Consider the following 21,608-nt stretch of genomic DNA (forward strand, 5'->3'; position numbering starts at 1 on the left):
CCCGTGACAGGAACAAGTTGTTTTGTAAAGTAAAAAAAAAAAAAAAATGGGTCTATGCCAGCAGCAGACAAGAAAATAAACTGAAGAGCGCATTTTTATTAAACCTTCGGTTAAATATGCCTTTAGGTCCTTTTTTTTTGTTGTAAAAGATAACTATTTACTCGGGCAAACTACTGAAATGTAAACATAAATTGAATTATATGACCAGTTGGGGTCAAACAACTTGGTTGAACTCTAGACCTCCACAGAAGACATAACTAATCAGAAAGTTGCAGAGCTAGTATGTATTTGTATCTGATCTGCAGATATGCATTTTAACTGTTGGGTGAACTGACAAGAGAAAGAACAGTGTATATGAAAAAAAAAAAAAAAAAAACTTCTACACTTAAAAATAAATTATAGTCTAGTTAACTTAATAGCTCTGTGTTTACAGATGAGGTCTCGCTGTACAAATGGTGCGTGAAATTTCACCAGCATGAATGCTTTCATTGTGTACCACATTCTCTCATATGAAAAGCGTGCTTAGGATGTAAGCGCTGATCTTATGAATCCTACATAATGATAAATCATAACAAAAAGGAAAAGCTGTTGTCTTTGGATTTTTTTTTCCCCTCCCAAACCAGCATTGCACTCAAGCAGAAACCAGTTAAGTCAGTAAGTCACGAAAGAATCCAGTCCAGGTCTTGTGCAGTGTTGACCATCTCTGTTTTCACCCAAGCACTCCCGCCCCTTCCCACAGCCCAGCCATGTCCCTATTTGGAAGGTTCCCCCAGCAGATGGACGATGAGCTCGTAAGTGGACAAGACGATGGCGGTGTTGGGGATCTGTCTAATGAGCTGTGGAATGAGTCCTCTGTAAAACGCAGCATAGCCCTCCTCCACTGCCACCAGCCGAGCCGTCTGGAAGAAATACTTGTACTTGCTACCCTCTTCTCTGAGCCGCGTCCGGATGACCTCTGTACAAAAAGTTGAAAGAGGAAGCAGTGAGAAGGAGGATTCTTAGAAGTATCACTGATAGGAACAAATGTTTAATTGGTGCTAATGAAAGGTTCAGAAAAGATCCATATTTATACATTAGAACATGGTGACTTCCAGTGCTGTACCTGCTAGTGGGAGTCCAGGCCAAATCTCTTTAAATATAATTTAGCCATATTAAATTATTTAAAGAAACATAACAACTGCTCCATACATTACAGTCAAAAACCAACAGCAACGGTTGTCATTGGCCATAAGTTTTCAATTAAACCACTGCTCATTAATGACAACTATATGGAAAATTGGAAATGCCTGTAGTACGCCATGAGAGTGACAGTGCTGGTATGGTAAACCCCCCCGTCATTATATTGCCGTTTTTATGAACGGCATGTCTGAGCAGCACAGTCAAAGTATCATCTGTAATACAGCAGGAGGTGGGGCTTACCATGAGGATATGCTATGCAGGAGGCACAGCCTTTAGCGAAAGCTGCAGCCATCATGAGACCCAGGAAGTCAGATGCACCTTTGTCTGCTTCCGTGCTGGCAGAAGTGAACCTGCTTTCTGCCAATTGTTTCTTTAGCGTCTCATAGATGAGGAAGCAGATCATGGTTTCCGAGATGCCAGCATACGAAGCAGTCAGGCCCCGATAGAAACCTCGCACCCCTTCCGTTCTGTAAACATAGCGCGCGCACTGCAGGGCGTTCATCTTCTTCTCTCCCCTCGCCCTACACAAGATGAAGACATAATATTATATATGTTTAAGCGTATCACAATTTGTGGTGTTTTTAAAAAAAAAAAAAAAAAAAAAAAAAAATTCCACAGCATATTTAGTCTAAAAGTGGCCCATCATTCAACCCCCATATATTCAGTACAGCACAACAGTACCGGTTACCCTTCAACTGACACAAAGTTACTTATGACCGTTCACTGATGCTTCATGATTGACAGGAGGAGTGGTGGGTGTTTCATTTCAAGGCCGCAGGAAATGATATTCAGGCCTGACATACTTTTCTCACCCGACCTCTCTGGAGTCCCCTGGCCTGTGTGCTCTGGCGTGTAAATATAACCTACCCCCTCCACACCTCCTAGCATATCAAGGTTGAGATATATATATATATAAAAAATTCAGGGCTGGTCACATGCTCGCGATCATGCCATATAAACGCAATGGTCTGTAATGGGTTTAACACTGTCCCCAGAAGTTCAGGTTACGAGGAGCTTTGCCTGCTCACATCCATTTGGCTAAATGCGCTCTACAGATAAAGGAATACAAGGTAAAAAACAGGACCTACTTCTTCTCCAGCTGCATCCGTGTCTTAACCATCCAAATCGGGTTCATTAGGCTGTTTGTAACAAAAGCTGCGAAGAAGCAAGCAACTGTTGTGAAAAAAAAAAAAAAACTACTTCCCTCATCATATCTATGATGTGGAGACGGGTGACTTCATGAAGGGTGAAAGGGGCTGCGGAACCCACCTGCAAAACCGGCGGACGACATGTGCACAGCTCCACTGTTAGGCACAAAGATGCCATTGAATGTCTCTTTTGATTTGGAATAGGCAGCAAAATAAATGGCTCTGCGGGGTCACAGGGGATGGGAGGAACAGAAACAAAAGAGAGAGAGAGAGAGAGCATGCATTATTAAAACAGCAGGCACACCAGGTTTATGCAACTGGCACTGTATCGCTTTCATTCTTTGATGTGCTTCAGGAACAGCCTGTTTCAGACCAACACAATGTACCCAGAGAGCAGCTGGGTCTCCCTCTGAGGAATAACAGTCCGATCCAGCCGAGAAACCAGCGACTGTGAAATGATATACTCGGGTGGAGCCCTTAATTTGGATTAAATCAGACTAAAGGCACGTCACCATCCTGTTTGTGGTACCTTCCCATGACGCTGGAATAAAAATCACTACTTTAGCAAGCTATGCTAGGCAGCAAACAATATCACTTTAAAGAACAAGCAAAAAACAAAAATGCTGAGTCTAGATGAAAGAAGGCATTGCACTGCTCTGTGGTGTACTTTAGAATCTTACAGAAAAGTTTCACTGTTATTCAACTCAGCACTTGATTCCAAAAGGGCTGCCATAAATACACTAAACAGCACATCACAGACATCAGTTTAAATAATAAAAAAAAAAAAAATGAAAAGAATTATGTACATACGATGTACAGGGTTTCATGTCAAAATTATAATTCAGTTCCAACATACTATTGTGTATTGCACTATAAAAAAAAAAATAGAAAGAGCTCAACATTTTATAAAATGTGATATATATTCATCCACCATATATTTATTTATCTCTCTCTTTCTCTCTCTCTCTCAGGAGGATAAAGAACTACAGAATACTTGGTTTAGTTTACTCTTGTGAACTTTGTTCTGAGATGCACTTTTAGTTTAGAATTTTACAGGAATGCTTTACTAATGCTTGATTATGAACAGTACTGAATGGGCGTTGTCAGCAATCAACTTATTAAAACTCCCCGAATCCAAAACCATAGCCAAGTGCCTACAATAAACGGCTATTTCTTAAGTTACCAGAATGTTTAAAGACAAAGACAGAGCATGATCGGCAGAGGTAAAAGGTGGTTACTATGGTTTCCCATAAGGAAGTTCTAACAATGGCAGCAATGTTTTCTGAGAACCACTGATGGGTCAAAACACTCGGAATTACCTTGAGGGAGCCACCCCAACAAGATTTGGACCCAGCCCTCGGAAAAGTGATCTCGGCCCCTCCTTTTCAAGAATGGACCTAATCCAAGAAAAAAAAAGAAAGAAACAATACAGAACAGTCAGTGCAGTGATAACTTGGTTATGTTTTTGCCATTGTTTTTTTGTTACAGCTGTGCTTTCAGCTCATATAGATAAGAATTAATAAATATTATTCTGTAGCCCATTAAACTTGACAAGTGAGGTATTACACAAGTGACACTGATGACATTTTTGACATTATGAAAATACATTTTGTAAAAGAACCATCAGCTTTCAGCAATTAATAGCCATCTTTATGTTATCAAGTGCACATGTTAAAGCCATCAGCCATCTGTGGTGACAGGATCCATCCAGTTTGCCTCCCTGAAGGCCATGAACTGTCCTCAGAGTTCAGTGACTTGCTTATTATTAGCAAAAGAAAATCTGGAACCCGCAGCTAGACACAAACGCATACAGTGTGAGAGAAAAGTGAAACATTAGGCATTACTGTGGCAACACTATTATTACTTTAACAGGTAGTAAAGATCATTCCCTTTGAAAGCTATCACAAAGTATACCTGCTCATGAGAAAACACTGCTGTTGTATAGTGCTTCAAATCATTAACAACTACCAGCTGCCAACTGGGCAGGGTAACACACTCGCCTATGGACCAGAAGACCCACTTACTACCATTGTGTCCCTGAGCAAGACACTTAACTCTAACTTGCTCCAGGGGGGGACTGTCCCTGTAACTACTGTAATCGATCTGGATAAGGGCGTCTGATAAATGCTGTAAATGTACCAGCAGTGAAAACTGGGCAACATGAAATGGTGAAACACTGCAGCACAGCACATGGTGACACAACGAAACATGTCCTCTGTATTTCACCATTACCCTTGGTGAGCAGTTGGCAGCCATGACAGGCGCCAGGGGAGCAGTGTGTGGGGACAGTGCTTTGCTCAGTGGCACCTTGGCAGACCGGGATTCAAACCCTCAGCCTTCATATTATTGGGTGTTAACCGCTAGGGCACCACTGTCAATAGGTATTGGTTTAAAAAAATGATATTAATAAGGCCTTGTTTGCCATAGCTCTACAAGGGAAGAACTCGTCCAGTGAGGTGCTGCATAAGTTGCAGTCACGCATCTCTCTGCATTGGGAGATAACAAAGAGGAAACATCTGCAATCAACTTATTAAAACTCCCTGAAAGAGGAAACGTCCCATCCAGCATAAACCAGGCAATTCGGGGGTAGGGGCGTCACATGGTCCGCACCCTGGAGACACCCTGTTCTCAGAGGCATTCATTTGATACTGCAACAAACACCACAACTTCCCTTGCGTGACCTCCTCTAGCCGTCTGCTGCTGCTAGCGTTCTAGCGGCCAAAAATAGGCATGTTAAAGCCGCACAGCCCCTGCGGCAGAGCACGGACCAGGACTTATGTAACCCTGCTGGACTTTGATAGAGCGACAGCAGCAGGCACTGTGATAAAACTACTTTACGTAGTTCTTCCGTCTGTTGATTTTGCTCTTAAACAAATAGTTATTCAAATGCATTTCTAACGCACACACAGGCAAATATAGACAAATATATCCCCAAACTGCCAAGGTGCCACTGAGGTCCCCTAGAACAAGGTACCGTCCCCCACACACTGCTCCCCCGGGCACCTTTCATGGCAGCCCACTAAAGGTGATGGGTTAAACATAGAGGACACATTTTATTGCGGTGCTGCATATCACTTCAATGCACTACAACCAACTCACCGTAGGACCTGGAGCAGTCCGGGCGTAACAGCGCCGGGCCTGATGACCCCGGCACCACTCACGGTGCCCAGCTGCACATGAAAGACGGGCCGCAGCGTGATCCCCGACGACTGCAGCCGTGTCTTCAACACCTCCAGTGGGCAGGTCATAATGGCACCAACTGTACCACCACATCTGAAAAATGACAGCGTCAGCGTCATTAATGAGAGAATCTACCTTAAGCAAAATTATAAGATTATATTATAATAATTTTAAGTAAAAGTACACACATCCATTACAATTAGCGAAAGAAGCAAGTCAGCAGATCTGGTTTGAACAAAATCACGTTACTTTCCACCCCCACCCGACACAGGTTAATCACAAGTCAGGAAAAGTAAACTCGAACTGTGTAAATGTGCGACATCTGACGCACGCAAGCAGGGATCAATTCGGGAGACCATGAGGGTGGCCATGTTTACCTGGAAACTACTGCACTAGAACCAGAAAGAGGTTAACAATTTAAGGCGCAAAAAAAAAAAAAAAAAAAAAAAGTCAGTAGTGTGTAGTAGTTACAACAAAATTTTTGTATTTTCACAAGGAAGCACAAACCACTGCAGATTGTTAGGAGTTTGGCAGGCGTGAACTACAACCCCAGTCTGACCCAATCCGACTCAATAGATTAGACGAACAACTGAATGCATCAGATGACGTATGACGGCCCGTCCGCACACGGGGAAGGTCGTCCCAACAGATCAAAACGATCCAGAACACAGACGTTCCTTCGGGGGGTCGCGTTGGCGCCCCGCTGCCAAAACTCAAGGGTGCACATGACCACTTCCCTCTTAAAAAAGGCCGAGCGAGGCAGGGCTTTGTTTCGCAGCCGGCACGTGGCGTTAAACTATTCGGCTAACCTGCCATGACCCAGTCCTTGCACGTCCTTTCTTATCATTCAAAGCAACAGCGGTGTCCAAACCAGATATTCAAGCCCTACAACGTTTAATTATGTTCATTTAACAATAGTGTCAGCTTACTAAGCACAATTACAATCATCATTTTACTTTTTTTAATGACATCAAATTCACATTTCCCACATGCAGACCACTAAGCTTCGTGAGAAATAAAAAACATTAATAGGAACATTTTTACAAATGGGGTATGAAATAAACTCGATGTTTCAACATGTGTGCAAATCCTTCTCTCATGTACAATTAAGAGTCCAAGCAGCCATTTTCACGTGCCACTCACTTTGATGAGAAGGTTACGTAAAACCAGGCCCGTGCCCTTGGAGACCAGGAAGAGGGCGGGCGTAACGTCACGTGACCAGTCCGACGGCCAATGGGAGCGCGGCTTTATCCTCGCAGCCCATCCCGCCGCGTTGCGCCAGCACAGAGACAAACGCATTTATTGGACGTCTCGCTCGGTATTTTAGGAAGGAATTACGCGTGGATCGTTGGAAATGTGCGAACACGTTGAAAATTATGCTCCATTGGCTAAAAATATTGCGCCGTAGCCGCATTGGCGCCGGGATGAAAGTGTTAGTAAATATATGTATATGGTTCTAACTACCTGAAAATAATATGTACATTGTTCAAATAATACATTGTTCAAATGTATTTCTAGTATTATTATTATGTGGCCTCAGGAGCAGGGAGAGCCGCACGGCTGCTGATGTCACACACGTGCCGATGTTCTGGTCTGGACGCCCTAGTGTCACCTGGCCGAGATTAAAAGTATGAACTTGCATTAATTGTAAATCCCATTAACCGATATCTCAGGGAATCGGATTAGCTAAATGAATGTCCCTTTTGGATGAATGTGAAGAACACTAAACTCGATCACCGGCTACATGAAACCGGCTCTTAAAATAATAATAATAATAATAAAGTCAAGCGAACGTAGGACATGTGGTACGCGGTCGCATCACCCGGGGAAACGCGTAAGTATATTCGAGCCGAGAAGATGGTGGCACCGCGGGGAAGAAAACTTGACGGCTTGTAGCCGCAGAAGCGCCACATGGTTCGGCCGACGACCGCCGCCGGTGACGCGCCGGCGGAACTTACCCCCCGGCAAAGAGGTGCAGCAGCGTGTCCTTCTGCGCCATCGCTAAACGCTCATCGTAGTGCGCCGGGGCTTCGGAAGAACGTGTCGCCGACGCGCAGTGCGGCTTCTGCCAGGCCGCCCGGCTCGCACCGCTCCGTTTCGCCTCTGCGCCGCACTGCGCAGACTCCAGGCTCGCGCGCGGGGACGCGGTGACGTCAGAGAGGCCGGTCCGGGGGCGTTGTCTGTGACGTAGGAGTAGGACGAGCGACCAGAGAGGGGGTGGACATAAAATAATTACTGTCGCAAGCAGGAGAGCGCCGCGTGGGCCAGTGGCGAATGCCGGGCTATTTTCTGTCACAGTCATCTGAGCGCCAAATGTCGTCCACATAGTTAGAGCCATAAAAGCAGCGGGTTCAGCTTAATTTATCATAAATAATTTAAATAACAAACCATACAATGGCACCACTATACAATTGACTTTCGCCCAGCTTTATATTGTGGACACAACATGTTAAAATACATTTCTCTTAAACAAATGATGATTTATCGTTGTAATTATTATTATATCCGACATTGTCATAAACATGTGCCATTTAATGAATCCCCATGACATAACCTGACTAGCAAAATGAACATGAACACTATAAAAACTGTAAAAATAATAATAATGATGATAAAAGGTTGTAAAAGCAGCAGGCAAGGTATTTCCTGTGAGCTGTAAATTGCAGTGTGTGTGTGTGTGACAACAGATGCGTAATTAGTTTGGTATGGAGGGGTGTGTTGGGGGTGTGTGGTGGGCTGGACCTGGAAAGGAGCGTATATCACAGGCCAAGCTGCACAGAGCAGCTCTGATAAGTGGGTTCTTCGCCGTGATAACACCTTGTTTACCGCTGGGAGCTGATTCGTTCGGTCTTGCTGTGAACATTTACAGCCCCAGGCAGTTTGCACCTGTCTTGTTTGTGCTGTACATCTTGAAGATAAAACTGCTTGTTAATTATGAACTTGAGACAAAACAAGAGATTGTGTGGCAATGTTATGCATTCACGGTGGTCTTCACGATACTAAATGTTTCTTTGTGTTAATAATGTGCATCTAAGTTGCACTTAGTTGCATTTTACTAATGATGAAGCCTGATTAAACTCGTAACTACTACAGCTACTACAGCTACTAGTGGCCCTTCATGTCATTATATATATAAAAAAAAGAAACCTGATAAAATCTAGATTTATTCTTTTTACCACAGCTTGATCATGAAGATTCATTGATTGTGTTCTTGTGGAAGAAAGTGGAACATTCACTTATATATACACTTATATATCAGTTATATAGGAAAGGTAATTTCCAAGCCATCAGAAGACTGACATTGACTATTGTTACTGAGGGCGCCATAGTAGAGCATAGACGTGCTGTTGTTTTTGTTCGTCAGGTTTTAAAGGTCAAGTTATAGGCAGTCACTGTCTCAGGCTTCAGGCAGGAGACGTTGCTTAAGCAAAGCTCGTTTATATAATGACTGTCTATAAAAACAGCCAGCCTTTAATACACACCGGCACTGCAGGTTTATTTGTCACGGATCAGAATGCGGAGAATCTGTCCATCAAGCTGCTCTGTTAGCACATCCGTTGGTTGTGCAACCACCGGTTATTCACGACAGGAAACACATGAGAGCGATTCCCGCAGTGCTGACGGCAGGCCACGCCCCCTCGACCCCCTCCATCGGATGTCTCCCCCCAGTTCTGCATGCCTGGTTTGGGGTGCGTTTTCACCTCGGCCCGGCTCCTTAGTGTCCGCTCCGTCTGACGGCATCCAGAGTGTGTGGGGGAAACAGACTCGGACACCGACTGGGGTTCTGGACCTAGACGCGGTTCTAGTTTATTGTAAACTACGCCCATCTCTCATGGGCTTCTCCGTTTTCCTTCTCTTTCCCGCAATTCAGTGTTGTTATTGCATCAGTCATGCGTCATTTGGACGCATGGGGATGGTAGTAGCCTAGTGGGTAACACACTTGCCTATGAACCAGAAGACTACAGAGTCAGAGGTTCAAACCCCACTTAATACCATTGTGTCCCTGAGCAAGACACTTAACCCTAAGTTGCTCCAGGGGGACTGTCCCTGTAACTACTGATTGTAAGTCGCTGTGGATAAGAGCGTCTGATAAATGCCATAAATGTAAATGTAAATTTGGACCATTACACCTGCATCAAAGCTCTGGGTTCTAGTATTGAAGTGTGAACCTAACAGGCGAAGGGAGATGCTATGACACTCTCAGCTGTTTGTCATGTCCTAGTCATGGTCAGAATGGTGTCACTCTGAGGTTCTGGTTATGAAGTTTTGGTTGTTTGAGGTGTGATCCATGTGTGAGAGTCGGCCTTCCCTTTCCCTGATTCCTCACTCCTTTTTTCGCAAACTTATTCCTGAGTGTTGGTGTGTGTGTGATTTTGAGGTTTCTGACCATAAAAGTTTAATTACTAATAAACTTGTAATAAAATTGATACCAACAGGTAATTACAAAAATGGCATATGGCACCATGACAAAAGAAAATGAGTGAATATATATTCGAATCAGAAAACATCAGTCAGAAAACATATCCAAATTTGTTACAAAGTGACTTAAAGACATCAAAGTCAAGGTATAGGACTAGCAATCACAAAACCCTGATCTTAATCCCATACAAAATTTGTGGGCAGCATTAAAAAGGCCAACAAACCTGACCCAGTTACATCAGCTCTGTCAAGACGAGCAGGCAAAAATTCCTGCAAACTATTGTAAAAAGCTTGTGTAAACGCTTGCCAATTGTACCACATTCTATCAAAGACTGGTGAAAGTAATAAAAAAATCCTTATTCTGATATAAGATAAGATGATCCTTTAGTAGTCCCACAAGTGGGAAATTTACATTGTCACGGCAGAAAGTAGACGGTACAAGATAAGAGCAGCAAATTTAAATTTTTAAATGTACATTTTAATTTTTTACATTTTATTTATTTAATTTTTTTTGGACCGTCTTCTTTCTGCTGTGACAATGTAAATTTCCCACTTGTGGCATTTGGCAGACGCCCTTATCCAGAGTGACTTAGAACATGCTTTCATGTTCCAATCAATGAAGTGATCAATAAATGGTTCACTAGGACCCCCAACTATGAATAAAATATTTTTATTCACTCTGTTGTAGTTTCTATACACAAGCCGGACAATAAGAAAGTTACAAGTTAATCTAAATATTCTCTAAAGAGGAAGGTCTTGAGCTGTCGTTTGAAGGTGCTCAGTGACTGAGCTGTTCTGACCTCAAGGGGAAGTTCATTCCGCCACCGAGGGGTCAAGACAGTGAAGAGTCTAGATGAGTGTCTTCCTTTTACCTTCAGAGAGGGGTGTAATAAGGGCTGTGAGGAAGGATGGTGCTACTCCATGTTTGGCTTTGTAGGCCAGCATCAGTATTTTGAATTTGAAGGTGCAGCTACTGGGAGCCAGTGGAGGGAGCGTAGCAGAGGGGTGGTGTGGGAGAATTTGGGAAGGTTGAAGATCAGTCGTGCTGCTGCATTTTGTATGAGTTGTAGAGGTCGGATGGTACATAGAGGTAGACCAGCTAGAAGGGAGTTGCAGTAGTCCAGTCGTGAGATTACTAAGGACTGAACCAGTATCTGGGTGGCCTGTGTTGACAGATGAGGATGGATTTGTCTGATGTTGTAGAGAAGGAATCTACAGGGTGGGCCATTTATATGGATACAGCTTAATAAAATGGGAATGGTTGGTGACATTGAACACATTTTATAAGTGGTCAGAAACTTGTAAATAACTCATGAAAGAATAAAGTTACACATTGTTTTAAAGCACACCATTGTGTTTCTTGTAAAATTACCAACAAATTTGATGTGTCACATGACCCTCTTCCTATTGAAAAAAACAAAAGTTGGATCCAATGGCCGACTTCAAAATGGCAACTATGGGCACCACCCATCTTGAAAAGTTTGCCCCCTCACATATACTAATGTGCCACAAACAGGACGTTAATATCACCAACCATTCCCATTTTTTTAAGGTGTATCCATATAAATGGCCCACCCTGTACATCCAAGATGAGATGTCAGTTAGACATGCAGAGATTTTGGAAGCAGCATGTAGATCTGAAGGAGGAAAAGAGAAGATGAGTTGTGTGTTGTCGGCATAGCAGTAATATATATATGTAACCATTCTGAATCTGTAATGTGTCAAAAGAACTGAATAATCTCTTCTACTAATGTCACACTAAAACACAAAGAAGATTCAATAATCCCTCATTCCCTATTTGCAAGCTGATTTCAAAACACTTAGAATCACTTAGGAATTTCACAAAACACCAAAGGGCACCTGGAACAAAAGGCATCACCAGAAGAGGTAACTAGGAGAAATAGTCAGGGGAAAAAACATAAGCCATTACAAAGGGGCAAATCAGAAGGTTGTCGGTTCAAATCCCGATCTGCCAAGGTACCACTGAGCAAAGCACCGTCCCCACACACTGCTCCCCGGTGTGTCATGGCTGCCCACTGCTCAACATGGGTGATGGTTAAAAGCAGAGGACACATTTCATTGTGTGTTTCAGAGGACACTTTCACTTTAAAGGAGTGTGTTTTCAAATATACCAAATATAATAAACAAAATAAATGAAGCAGAACATACAAAAATGTCAATATGTTCAGAACAGCATGGCATGGATTCTGATGAGAGTGCCACTCACGCACTCTCCGTCCTACCAACACCCACCTTCTCCACCCTCCTAGGACATGCTCCCGCACCCCTGGAGATACGGCCTTTTCCAGAGCAGCCACACGAATGTGGAACGCATTTGAGAGCTCCACAGGATGTGACATGTTTTAAGAAAAACCTTTAAACCTTTAAACCTTCTATTTAGCCAATGTTTTTATTGATTTGTTTTTGCTTAATGTTAATGTTATTCTCCCCACCTTATCTTTTTAATGCTGTATCTTAACCTATTTTTATTGTCTGTAAAATGTAAAGTGCATTATAAATAAAATCCATCATTATTATTAAGTAAATAAATACATAGTTTCTACTATTATAATATTTCTTTTTATAATTATATAAATAATTATAATTTGTGCCACATACATTTACCAGACGCCCTTATCCAGAGCGACTTACAGTCAGTATTTACAGGGACAGTCCCCCCGCCCGGAGCAACTTTGGGTTAAGTGTCTTGCTCAGGGACACAATGGTAGTAAGTGGGGTTTGAACCTGGGTCTCCTGGTTCATAGGCGAGTGTGTTACCCACTAGGCTACTACCACAATGAACAGGTGAGATTTTGCAGGTTTGTTTGTTAAATGAACACTAGGTGTCCTCCTTAACCTCTTTTTTAAAAAATCTCAGGACGTGGGGCCCAAAACGTCAAAAAGTGCTGATTGGCTCTCCAGCAATAACAAAAGACTGGAATTAAAGGGACGACCAGTTGATCATGGCATTGAACAGATACTGTTGAAAAACTAATTAATATTTATAATAATGATTATCGTTTGAAAAAAAAAAATTACTGTGTGATGCCAGTTCTTGAGAATCATTTGCACATCCTCACATTGTTCACAAAGATTTATTAAATACTTTCTGATTCATGGTTACAGAGAATAAATCTTCAATACAGATTCATAGGTGTCACTGGCGGCCCCTCATAATCGCTAATTCAGAGCATCTGGGGCAAGTTGTGGAAACTTCAGCCCCTAAAACCTTTTGACAGTGTGGAGGCTGGTCAAGAAATGTGCGATCAGACATCCCAGACGCCAGAGAAAACATGGCACGTTCACGTCTTGGACACACACTTCATTTGTGTTAATTAAGTACTTAAGCAAGAGCACCTTCCACCAGCGTCCATGCTTAAACATTCATGAAAGTCACCTGCTTAATGACTGCTTAATGGCTAATTATGAGATCAGGGTTGTTCCTCTTTGACAAATCAACTTCTGTTTAAAAAAAAAAAAAAAGACCCACTTCACCTCCTTTTTTTTAAGACATGTTCCACAATGTTTGTGGGGTTGACCTGTTAATGGTTGTGCCCGGAGAATTTCAAGCCACGAAATGTAACCCGGTTTGGGATGAGCACAAGGCTGGGCTGGCCTGGCCCAGGGAGGTATCTGTGTGATAGATTTGGAATTGTTGCTTTTAGAAAGATGAAAGGCTCTTGTGTTGCAGAAAAGAGAGTTGGGGTCGGCGTCAGCAGGAATTATAGCACGCAGGTGGGGACGACTTCAAGACGACTTGCAGCGAACGGGTCACTGATGCAGAAAAAAGGCAGATTTACTACAGAAAGTGGAGAAACGTATACTGAGACGTACAAACACGCACCGAATCTGTGTGCCAGTGACGTTTGGTATTTACTCGGACTCATGGGGGGACTTTTCTTGTTTCTTCCTTTTTTTGAGCCATGTCTGTGTCTGCCACGGAATTCACCCTTTCTGACACGTGTTCCATTTGAAGAGCGTCTAGACGCGCACACACGCGCATGCACAGCACTCCTGGGTACAGGAAAGTCTGCCCCCTCGACGGGAGAACAAAACACTGCAGAACGGTAAAAAATGTAAGGATTTACGTGCCTCGGGGCCATCTGTGCCTGTCAGGCAGGAGGTGGGAGCAGACGCGCCCCTCCTCAAAGGTTCACGCAAAGTTCCACCAGGCCAATATCGTGATGTAACTCATTGGGTCTGGGAAGCACAACCCAGTGGTGCTAAGTCAGTAAATCGAGTGTGGATTGCCTGAGACCAGAAGTCTTTGTGAAAGCTTTAAAAAAAAAAAAAAGCGTCATTTAAAATTGAAAAATGGCCGGTAAGCACTATGGAGACCAAGGGTCTGCGTGTACAAGTTCACAGACAGGATCTGAGCACAATGTTCATATGTGAGCATGGACCACAGAATCATTGTTGTTGGTGCCTTTCTCAAACTCAAAGTAATTTTCCATAGTTCATAAAACCATTTACAGTCTGTGTGTATCATTTTTTTTTACATACCTCTGAACATCATGGATAAAGTATGCAGACTGGACTTGTTGCCAAAGACCTGACCTCCGACAGGAAAATACATCATATATTTACAGTGTCACGAGGTCCCTTTGAAGCAAACGAACCCAGCGTTACCGAGGAAGGAGGCTTTTAAACCTGCGCATGTAATTTTAAAGCCTCACTCGAAGAACGTCTGCGCTTACTTTCAGACTAAACACTTGTTGAGCACATGAAAGCAAATTATGAATCATGTGTGGCAAACAAGAAAAAGAGTTTTAATATTTCAGCAACCTGTCTAGCAGTTGAAGCAGAGGGAGCTTATTAAGCAGGGCTCCCAGGGTGTAGTGTGTCTCGAGCGTGTAATGCCACGTGGTGATTTAATGATGGTGCTCTTTAAAGGTGAACTGGAATTCCTCCAGTGTCGAATGCTGATCTTATTGTTGGTAGTTTAGCCCCCATATTAGCTTCATTACAAAGGACAGTCCCTGTAATAAGCAAACCCAGACTTATCCAGAGATTTATATGAATCACATTGATGAACACGTTACTGTGGCTCGGTGAGGTTGACCTGCGGAGAGATGATTCTCTCAGAAGAACCATTTCTTCCCGCGAGGCCGTACATGAGCGCAGACTACCCAGTGTTTTTACAGGGTCTTGGTAAGGTCTGATCACTCAGTAGTATTACAGGGTGTTTTGGTTCACATGACCCCTTTCCAGAGAGAGAGAGAGAGAGAGAGAAAGAGATGTCGGCAGTGAACTCTTGACGCACCAGCTATTAGATCATGAGAACATGCTTTAACGGCAGTGTCTGGTTATTAAAAAAAAAAGTAGGGAAACAAGAATCCAACAGCTGCAGGTTCACACTGATCCTGCTATAGATGTTTTCCCCTTTCTCCTATTTCGTCCTCCATTTCACTGGCTTTGTCGCCCCCAAACTTCATGATTTATTGCAGAAAAACACGGCTCTCCCTCGACAGCCTTTTTTTTTTTTCCTGGTGGCCTTGGCAGACAAAAATATGCTTTAATGCCAATCATTATCCACCATGCTGACAAGCAGTCTCTCTGGCTGAGTACAAAGCAGGGCACAGCAAATGTCCTGTCCTAATCACGTGTACCGCTCCCTGAAGGCTTTACCATCAGCAGGAATCGGATGGAATTCAAGTCAGGGAGTACAGTATAACACTGAAGGGAAAAGTGAGTCATTACAGTAGAACAGCAGCACATTCATTGCCAGTAAATACACTTTTGAACAGTTTATTTATCTGCACATTTGCTGTTGACGTGGTTATTCCTGCACCCATCCCAAGAGAAAAGGGTGGCACAGCGCAGTGGTGTGGCTGGATGCTTTCCGCTTTCAGCACATCCCAGACGGTTTCCAAGTGTCGTAATCCACCGCGTTAAATGGGCCTCTGTTTTATAAGTGCTGCATAATTTATTGTCTCAAGAATGCAGCCATAACCATTTGGTGAGTGATGCCAGTTGCCCGGGGCAACGTGGCGAGAGTCAAACAGAGCAGGGCGGGCAGATGATCGCGGATCGTCACCAGAGCACAGCTACCTGCTTGTTAAACACAAAGTTGACAGCACTCCAGAGCTTTAGTTATTGCAGGTAGTGTTTTGTCTGGCGATCCCTTAACACTGTTTATGTATTGCTGTATTGAATTTAAAGTTCTGAAAGTGCTCAACTCTACGGGTTGGTATACATTTCATGTAGTCACACACACACACACACACACACACACACACGAATATGTAAATGTTTTGATAGGTAACGAAAGACATCTGCTAACAAGCAACAGTGTTCGGTTTCACCATCCCCATACTGCGGGTGACGTACATTTTCACACCTTCCTGAACTGGCTATTAGCGTTTGTTCCAGGGATCTTGAGTTTCATCAAAGTTTGGAGTGAGGTTACATCTGTTAGGGGCGGAGTCACACAAAAATCTGGCTGCAGTGGCCCTTCTGCCAGCACAATTGCTCTATCGATCTTTGCTACTGATTAACTGGTGCAGATTAATCTATTATTCATTAATCAGATGAAAAGAACATACAGATTAATTCAACAGGGAAATGAAAAAAAACAATGTTGTGTCCATCAGTTAGTATTACAAAAAACACTCAAAAATACAACTGAATAAAAAATACTATTGATATCTTCCTCCACCATGTCTTTGTCTAACCAGACAACCTTTATAGGAGGCTGACTGAAAACCAGTTGCATCTTCCCTGACTATCTGAAACAGACAAATTCAATTATTAACCAGTGAAACTGAAAGTGGAGTGAAAATTACATGAAATTATTAAACAGAATGAAGCAGTATGTGGCATGAAAAGGGTTTCGTTCTGATGACCTTAAGCTACTTCAGCATATTGTCTGTATATATGGTCACAAATGTTATCCTGTGGTAGTAGCCTAGTTTGTAAAACACTTGCCTATGAAATAGATGACAACAAAGTCACAGGTTCAAACCCCACTTGCTACTATTGTGTCCCTTGAGTAAGACACTTAACACTGAGTGTCTCTAGGGGGGACTGTCCCTGTAACTACTGACTCTGAATAAGGGTGTCTGATATATGTAATTATGAAACTACACATACCACAGCTATAAATGTTTGAGCAAGCATTTTTGGTTGTGAATCAAGACCCTTTTCTTCCATGGAATGGAACACTTTGGTGGGAGAAATCAATTGTTGTTCCTGCACATGTAGCAGGGGGAGAATGAAGAAAGAAACCTCAGCTGTTTCTCAGCCTTCAGGAAAGAAGATCTCCCTGCAGAAGCCCTGCGTTTCTCATAAATGTACCCGGAACAGCAGCAGCCTGGCCCGACATGCTCGCAAGGAACCGTCTTCATCAGGAGACACCACACCATTAAGAAGCAGTGATTTGAGGCCAGGGCATGCGATGTACACAGGATAGGAAACGCGTAGCCAGTGGGCCTGAGCTGGACAGATATGAGGGGATTAATCCACAGGGCATCACCTCCACAGATATCAACGTCCGGTTAATGTTCTTACAGGGTGACCTCAGCTAGTAATGCACAATGTGCACAAGCTGGTAATATGCTTTCATGCAAAATGAGCCAGAATCTGAACGCATTTAAGTTGCCCTGTTTTGTACCAGGAGACTGTGTGTGATAGCGAACCTCTTATCGTCTTGATAAGGAAGCCACTTTTACAGGCGCAGTATAAGGATTTGTCCCCACACAGAAGTTGCAACATTTATCGTTAATTATAACATCATTTACATAACCGAGGTTATTCAGGAGCAAGGCCGCAGGTGGGCGTGGACAGAGTTGAAGGTGTGTCAAATCAGGGGTTCCTCAGTTTCGCGGCGTTCCCTTCTGTCCAAACGCCAGTAAGTCTGGGAAACCCAGATGTTCAGAGCAGACAGACAAGCGTCTGACTGCCTGCACTGACATGGGGTGGGGAGAGGTGGACAATGTCACATTAACGAAACCTCGACACAGCGTCCAGATGGCTTTTACAGTAAGAGCAAGAACATTCTGTTTGCACTCAACACCTGCGGTGCTGAAGTCATTAGGTCACCGGGGTGACCTTAAAGTGACGCAAGTCAAAATGTTCTCTCACCGCCTGCCAAACACACGCAAGGCTTGGTACATAAATGTCATATAATGGAAATTGTCCCTCTGTGGACAGTTCTTTCCATGTCACTATTGCTTTCTGGTATCATAATTCCATTTATTGCCACGGCAGCACCTTTTCGCTTTGAAAATAATACTGTAAAGTTTAAAACTATAAGCAGACGTGCAGTATCTGGGGTTCATACAAATGCGATTTGTCTTTTCACAGATGAGGCACTGTGTGACCAATATGTCCTAACGTCTGGCTTTGCTGCAACAATGGTTCTCATTTGAAAATGTTTTGGCTCATCTTATGCATAAATACACTTGTCCATACTCTTCATCATTGTTGCTGGATAGAGACGCTTTTGTCTGCGCCCCATGTGATTGCAAGACCCGGCAGACTCATATATTTTGTGGTCGCCTTCGCACACAATCGGCCATTGTGCACCATCTGAGCAGGGCCACAGTGGAAGTGGAAGTGGCCCACACGGACACGATAAAGGGGACGTGGCACCCCAGGATTAAAACAACAGTCTCGCCGGGGGAGGAGCACACGAGGGGGACATTCTGACAAATCTTGTCCTCAGAAACAAGCAAAAACTACAACGGCGATGGATTTCATGCCTGGCTTCCCATGCCTTTGCTTAGGTCCCAGTCGCTTATTGAGTTAGTCTGTTTTTGTGTAACGCTTGTCAAAAGCACTGCACAGTGGATGTCTTATTCCCATTTCCCTCTAGCAAATGGTTAACTGGTTTGTTTTTCGTCTGTGGAAAGTCCCAGATTTCTTCATGGCCTTATGATCTGCATTTGATTCACATGATAAAGGTCAGAAGACAATGAAAATCTATATGACCGCTGACCTAAATGGATTATATAAGGGTAAGTAAGAGTGTAACTGTTACAATTCCATTACGCCTTTCCTTGATAATTGTTGCCAAATGTGTTAAAAGGAATAATTCTCCATGTGACAATCACACGTCTACCGTGCTTTTTCAGACTAGGAGTCATTTGACACCAAAAGGATCAAGGAGACTTGACCTTTAACCTTTTGTTTGTGTCACAAAACTGCAAGTGTCGATTACGATGATTTTTGGGAATTTGAGGGAATATCTCAGCTTCTTTAGTCCCTTTATGTAATGACCTGAAATGACCATAGTGACTTCAGAATACTTCTTTTTGCCCTTTCCCAGAATGTTGACCATCAGAACAAATTCACTGTCTCAAATGAATTAATTCAATTTTAATATCGTTTATGGTTATAAATTTATGCAATGTGAAAATGGGAGAACATGTAAAGACACAGAATCAAATGTCCCTGCATCACTGAGGCAACATACAGCATTTTATGCAACCAGACTTACACATAGATCCCAGCTAGTGTAGTCACTGGTTGTAATGTACAGATGTTGTTTATGATTTCTTTCCCAGCTATCTTTCATCTACAAATAAAAAGAGATGACCGTCATCAGCTCCAGTTTCTCAGAAGAAAAAAAGGCAACTATTTTCAGGAAATGTTGCTGTTTCCATACTGGAATAAATGAGGCTCAAAAGCCTAAGACATTTGTGTCTGAGCATGATGATAAACTGTATCCTATCTTAACCCCTGTAGAGGGCTAAATTCATTGTTGAAGCCAGTTCAGATTATAGTTCACTAAATGTCAGTCACCTCACAAGCAACGTGGAACACAAACGCAACGTATAACCCAGCGTCTGAGTGCACGGCCAACATTAAATCCAAATGCAAACACCATAAAAGCATTAGCAACTGGTTCCACGTACACCACTGAATGCTTTATTTTGGTGTCTCAGCATGATAAGGAGGTTTCTAGAGTTTATGATCAGCGAGGGCACTCAAGACGTAAACTAGAGGTCATGCACGCAAGTAGCCTGAGAAAAATTGCAGCAGAGCAAAATGCCATCTGGAATGATTTTAATTCAGATTATGTATATTAAAGTTTACACATTAACGGTTATTTGGACAGTGTCTTGTTTTCTATGAAAAGTATGAATTGAAAATATGAATTGAAAAGGGCAGTAAGAACACAATATGTTGTCATGTCTCAGGGTCGAAGCGGGAGTGAAAACGCAGAGGAGGGCAAAAAAAATATTTATTTTAACGCAAAAAAGATCGCGATTCGGGGGCCAAAAGGAAACAGAAAGAACTCAAGGAACGAAGGTGCTAAGGAACACTAGGTAATGTCTCAGTCCAAGTTAATGCAGCAACATTGTTCTGCTGCCATCTCTTTCCTTATAACAGGGCACTAATCACAGCCCTGTTGTCATGAAACTACACATTTTAATTGAATTGGTTGCTGTCAAGACAGAGTTCTCCGGTGCTCTGCGTTGGACGTATCTTTCCTGGGATAAATTGTTAAAAACACAATTACTAAACACAAGTCTGACACTTAACAAATGCTAAATGCAAAGTACCTTAAAGCACTAAGATAATTCCAAGCAAAGTACTTAATATATTCGTTGGTATGAAGGTGCTCACAACAATTCGTTAGATTCTGGGATTGTCTTTTCACTAAATGTGCCAAGATTGCCTAGAGCAGAAGCTCTTGTTATGTACTCGCCCAGATAGAATGACGGGGAAGACAAGCGCACTGCAGAATCACAGAGGGAGTCTTTCAGGCCGAGGATTCCGAACATAGCCACAGGAGATCGGAGGTGTGTTAATCTGGGAAGTCTCATGTGTCTAAGCGTCAGCGATGGATGCCAAGTACATTATCCGGGAGCGCTGTAGAAGCTGCCACCTGCATGCATCTTACATTACACAGTGTGCCTCATCATGTCGAGCATGGAGGATGAGGCCAGGGCAGATAGGCAGGAGCCACAAACAGCTGAAATCGCTCTCGGCTATCTCGGGTGCTGCACGAATGTCTGGGTCCTGAGCAAGCGCCGATTTAATCTAATCTGTCTCATTCACTCTATTCAGTACGATTGATCTGTAGATTTTTATTTTGACCTCATACATTATATCATGTATCATCTCTTTATTAACTGATTGCCAAAATATCTTTTAGCATGTTGTGCTGAAATGGAAGACCTTCCGCATCTCTTCCACCACTCCTCCATGTCGGCTCATGCATAAGTGAACAATAGTGCACACTCTTTGCAATGGCAGGGATCCCTGAATCACATGGTCAGGTTACCAGGTTACAGTATTCCCCTGGGGGCTATTCCTAGTATTCCGGATTCAACAGCAGGGACAAGAATTTCCAAAAAAGAAAGAGTCATGGTTGGCTTTTGGTTCTATTCACTGTTTTTTTTTTTTTGTCTCCCACTGGGGAGGAGAAAGAGTGAAACCACACACACACACACACACACACACACACACACACACAAACTCCCTCTCCATTTAGTGGATTAATTCAGCAAAATTACAGCATTGGGTCAACGCTATGAAAATAGCAGAAAAACAGCATGTTGTGGTGTCTGGCTGGGGCTTGTGATGTCTAGCCAAGCTGGAGAGCACGGAACCGCAGAGGACTGGGAATAATTTCTCCAAAGGAAGCAGGCCTGTGCTCGCCTGTGCTGCAGAGGTCTGCTAGCTGGCACTTCTCCTTAGATTTTCATCAGCATTCGCAGACAGAGAACTGCA

At 43.1% G+C, this 21,608-nt stretch overlaps 1 protein-coding gene across 1 annotated transcript; it reads right to left on the reverse strand.

Annotated features, from left to right (window-relative positions):
* Positions 1-76: 76 nt before the first annotated feature.
* slc25a33 (solute carrier family 25 member 33) lies at positions 77-7,611 on the reverse strand. Its single transcript, XM_028992812.1, has 7 exons — positions 7,466-7,611; positions 5,427-5,600; positions 3,647-3,724; positions 2,449-2,549; positions 2,268-2,334; positions 1,420-1,700; positions 77-955 (listed from the first exon to the last, which is right to left on the reverse strand). Exons 1-7 carry the CDS (start codon positions 7,504-7,506, stop codon positions 753-755), a joined length of 945 nt encoding a protein of 314 aa, XP_028848645.1. The 5' UTR covers positions 7,507-7,611; the 3' UTR covers positions 77-752.
* Between the last annotated feature and the right edge of the window lie 13,997 nt (positions 7,612-21,608).

The sequence above is a fragment of the Denticeps clupeoides genome, chromosome 10 (genome assembly GCF_900700375.1).
Source record: "Denticeps clupeoides chromosome 10, fDenClu1.1, whole genome shotgun sequence".
In the NCBI taxonomy this organism is placed as follows: Eukaryota; Metazoa; Chordata; class Actinopteri; order Clupeiformes; family Denticipitidae; genus Denticeps; species Denticeps clupeoides.

What these genes read in the sequence shown, in the direction of transcription:
- slc25a33 (XM_028992812.1), bottom strand. Translation starts at nt 7,506, where the DNA reads ATGGCGCAGAAGGACACGCTGCTGCACCTCTTTGCCGGGGG. An exon ending in GGACTGCTCCAGGTCCTACG is followed by an intron (nt 3,725 to 5,426) that starts GTGAGTTGGTTG and finishes TTCTTGGATTAG; the next exon opens with GTCCATTCTTGAAAAGGAGG. An exon ending in CGGATGCAGCTGGAGAAGAA is followed by an intron (nt 1,701 to 2,267) that starts GTAGGTCCTGTT and finishes CATCTTGTGTAG; the next exon opens with GGCGAGGGGAGAGAAGAAGA.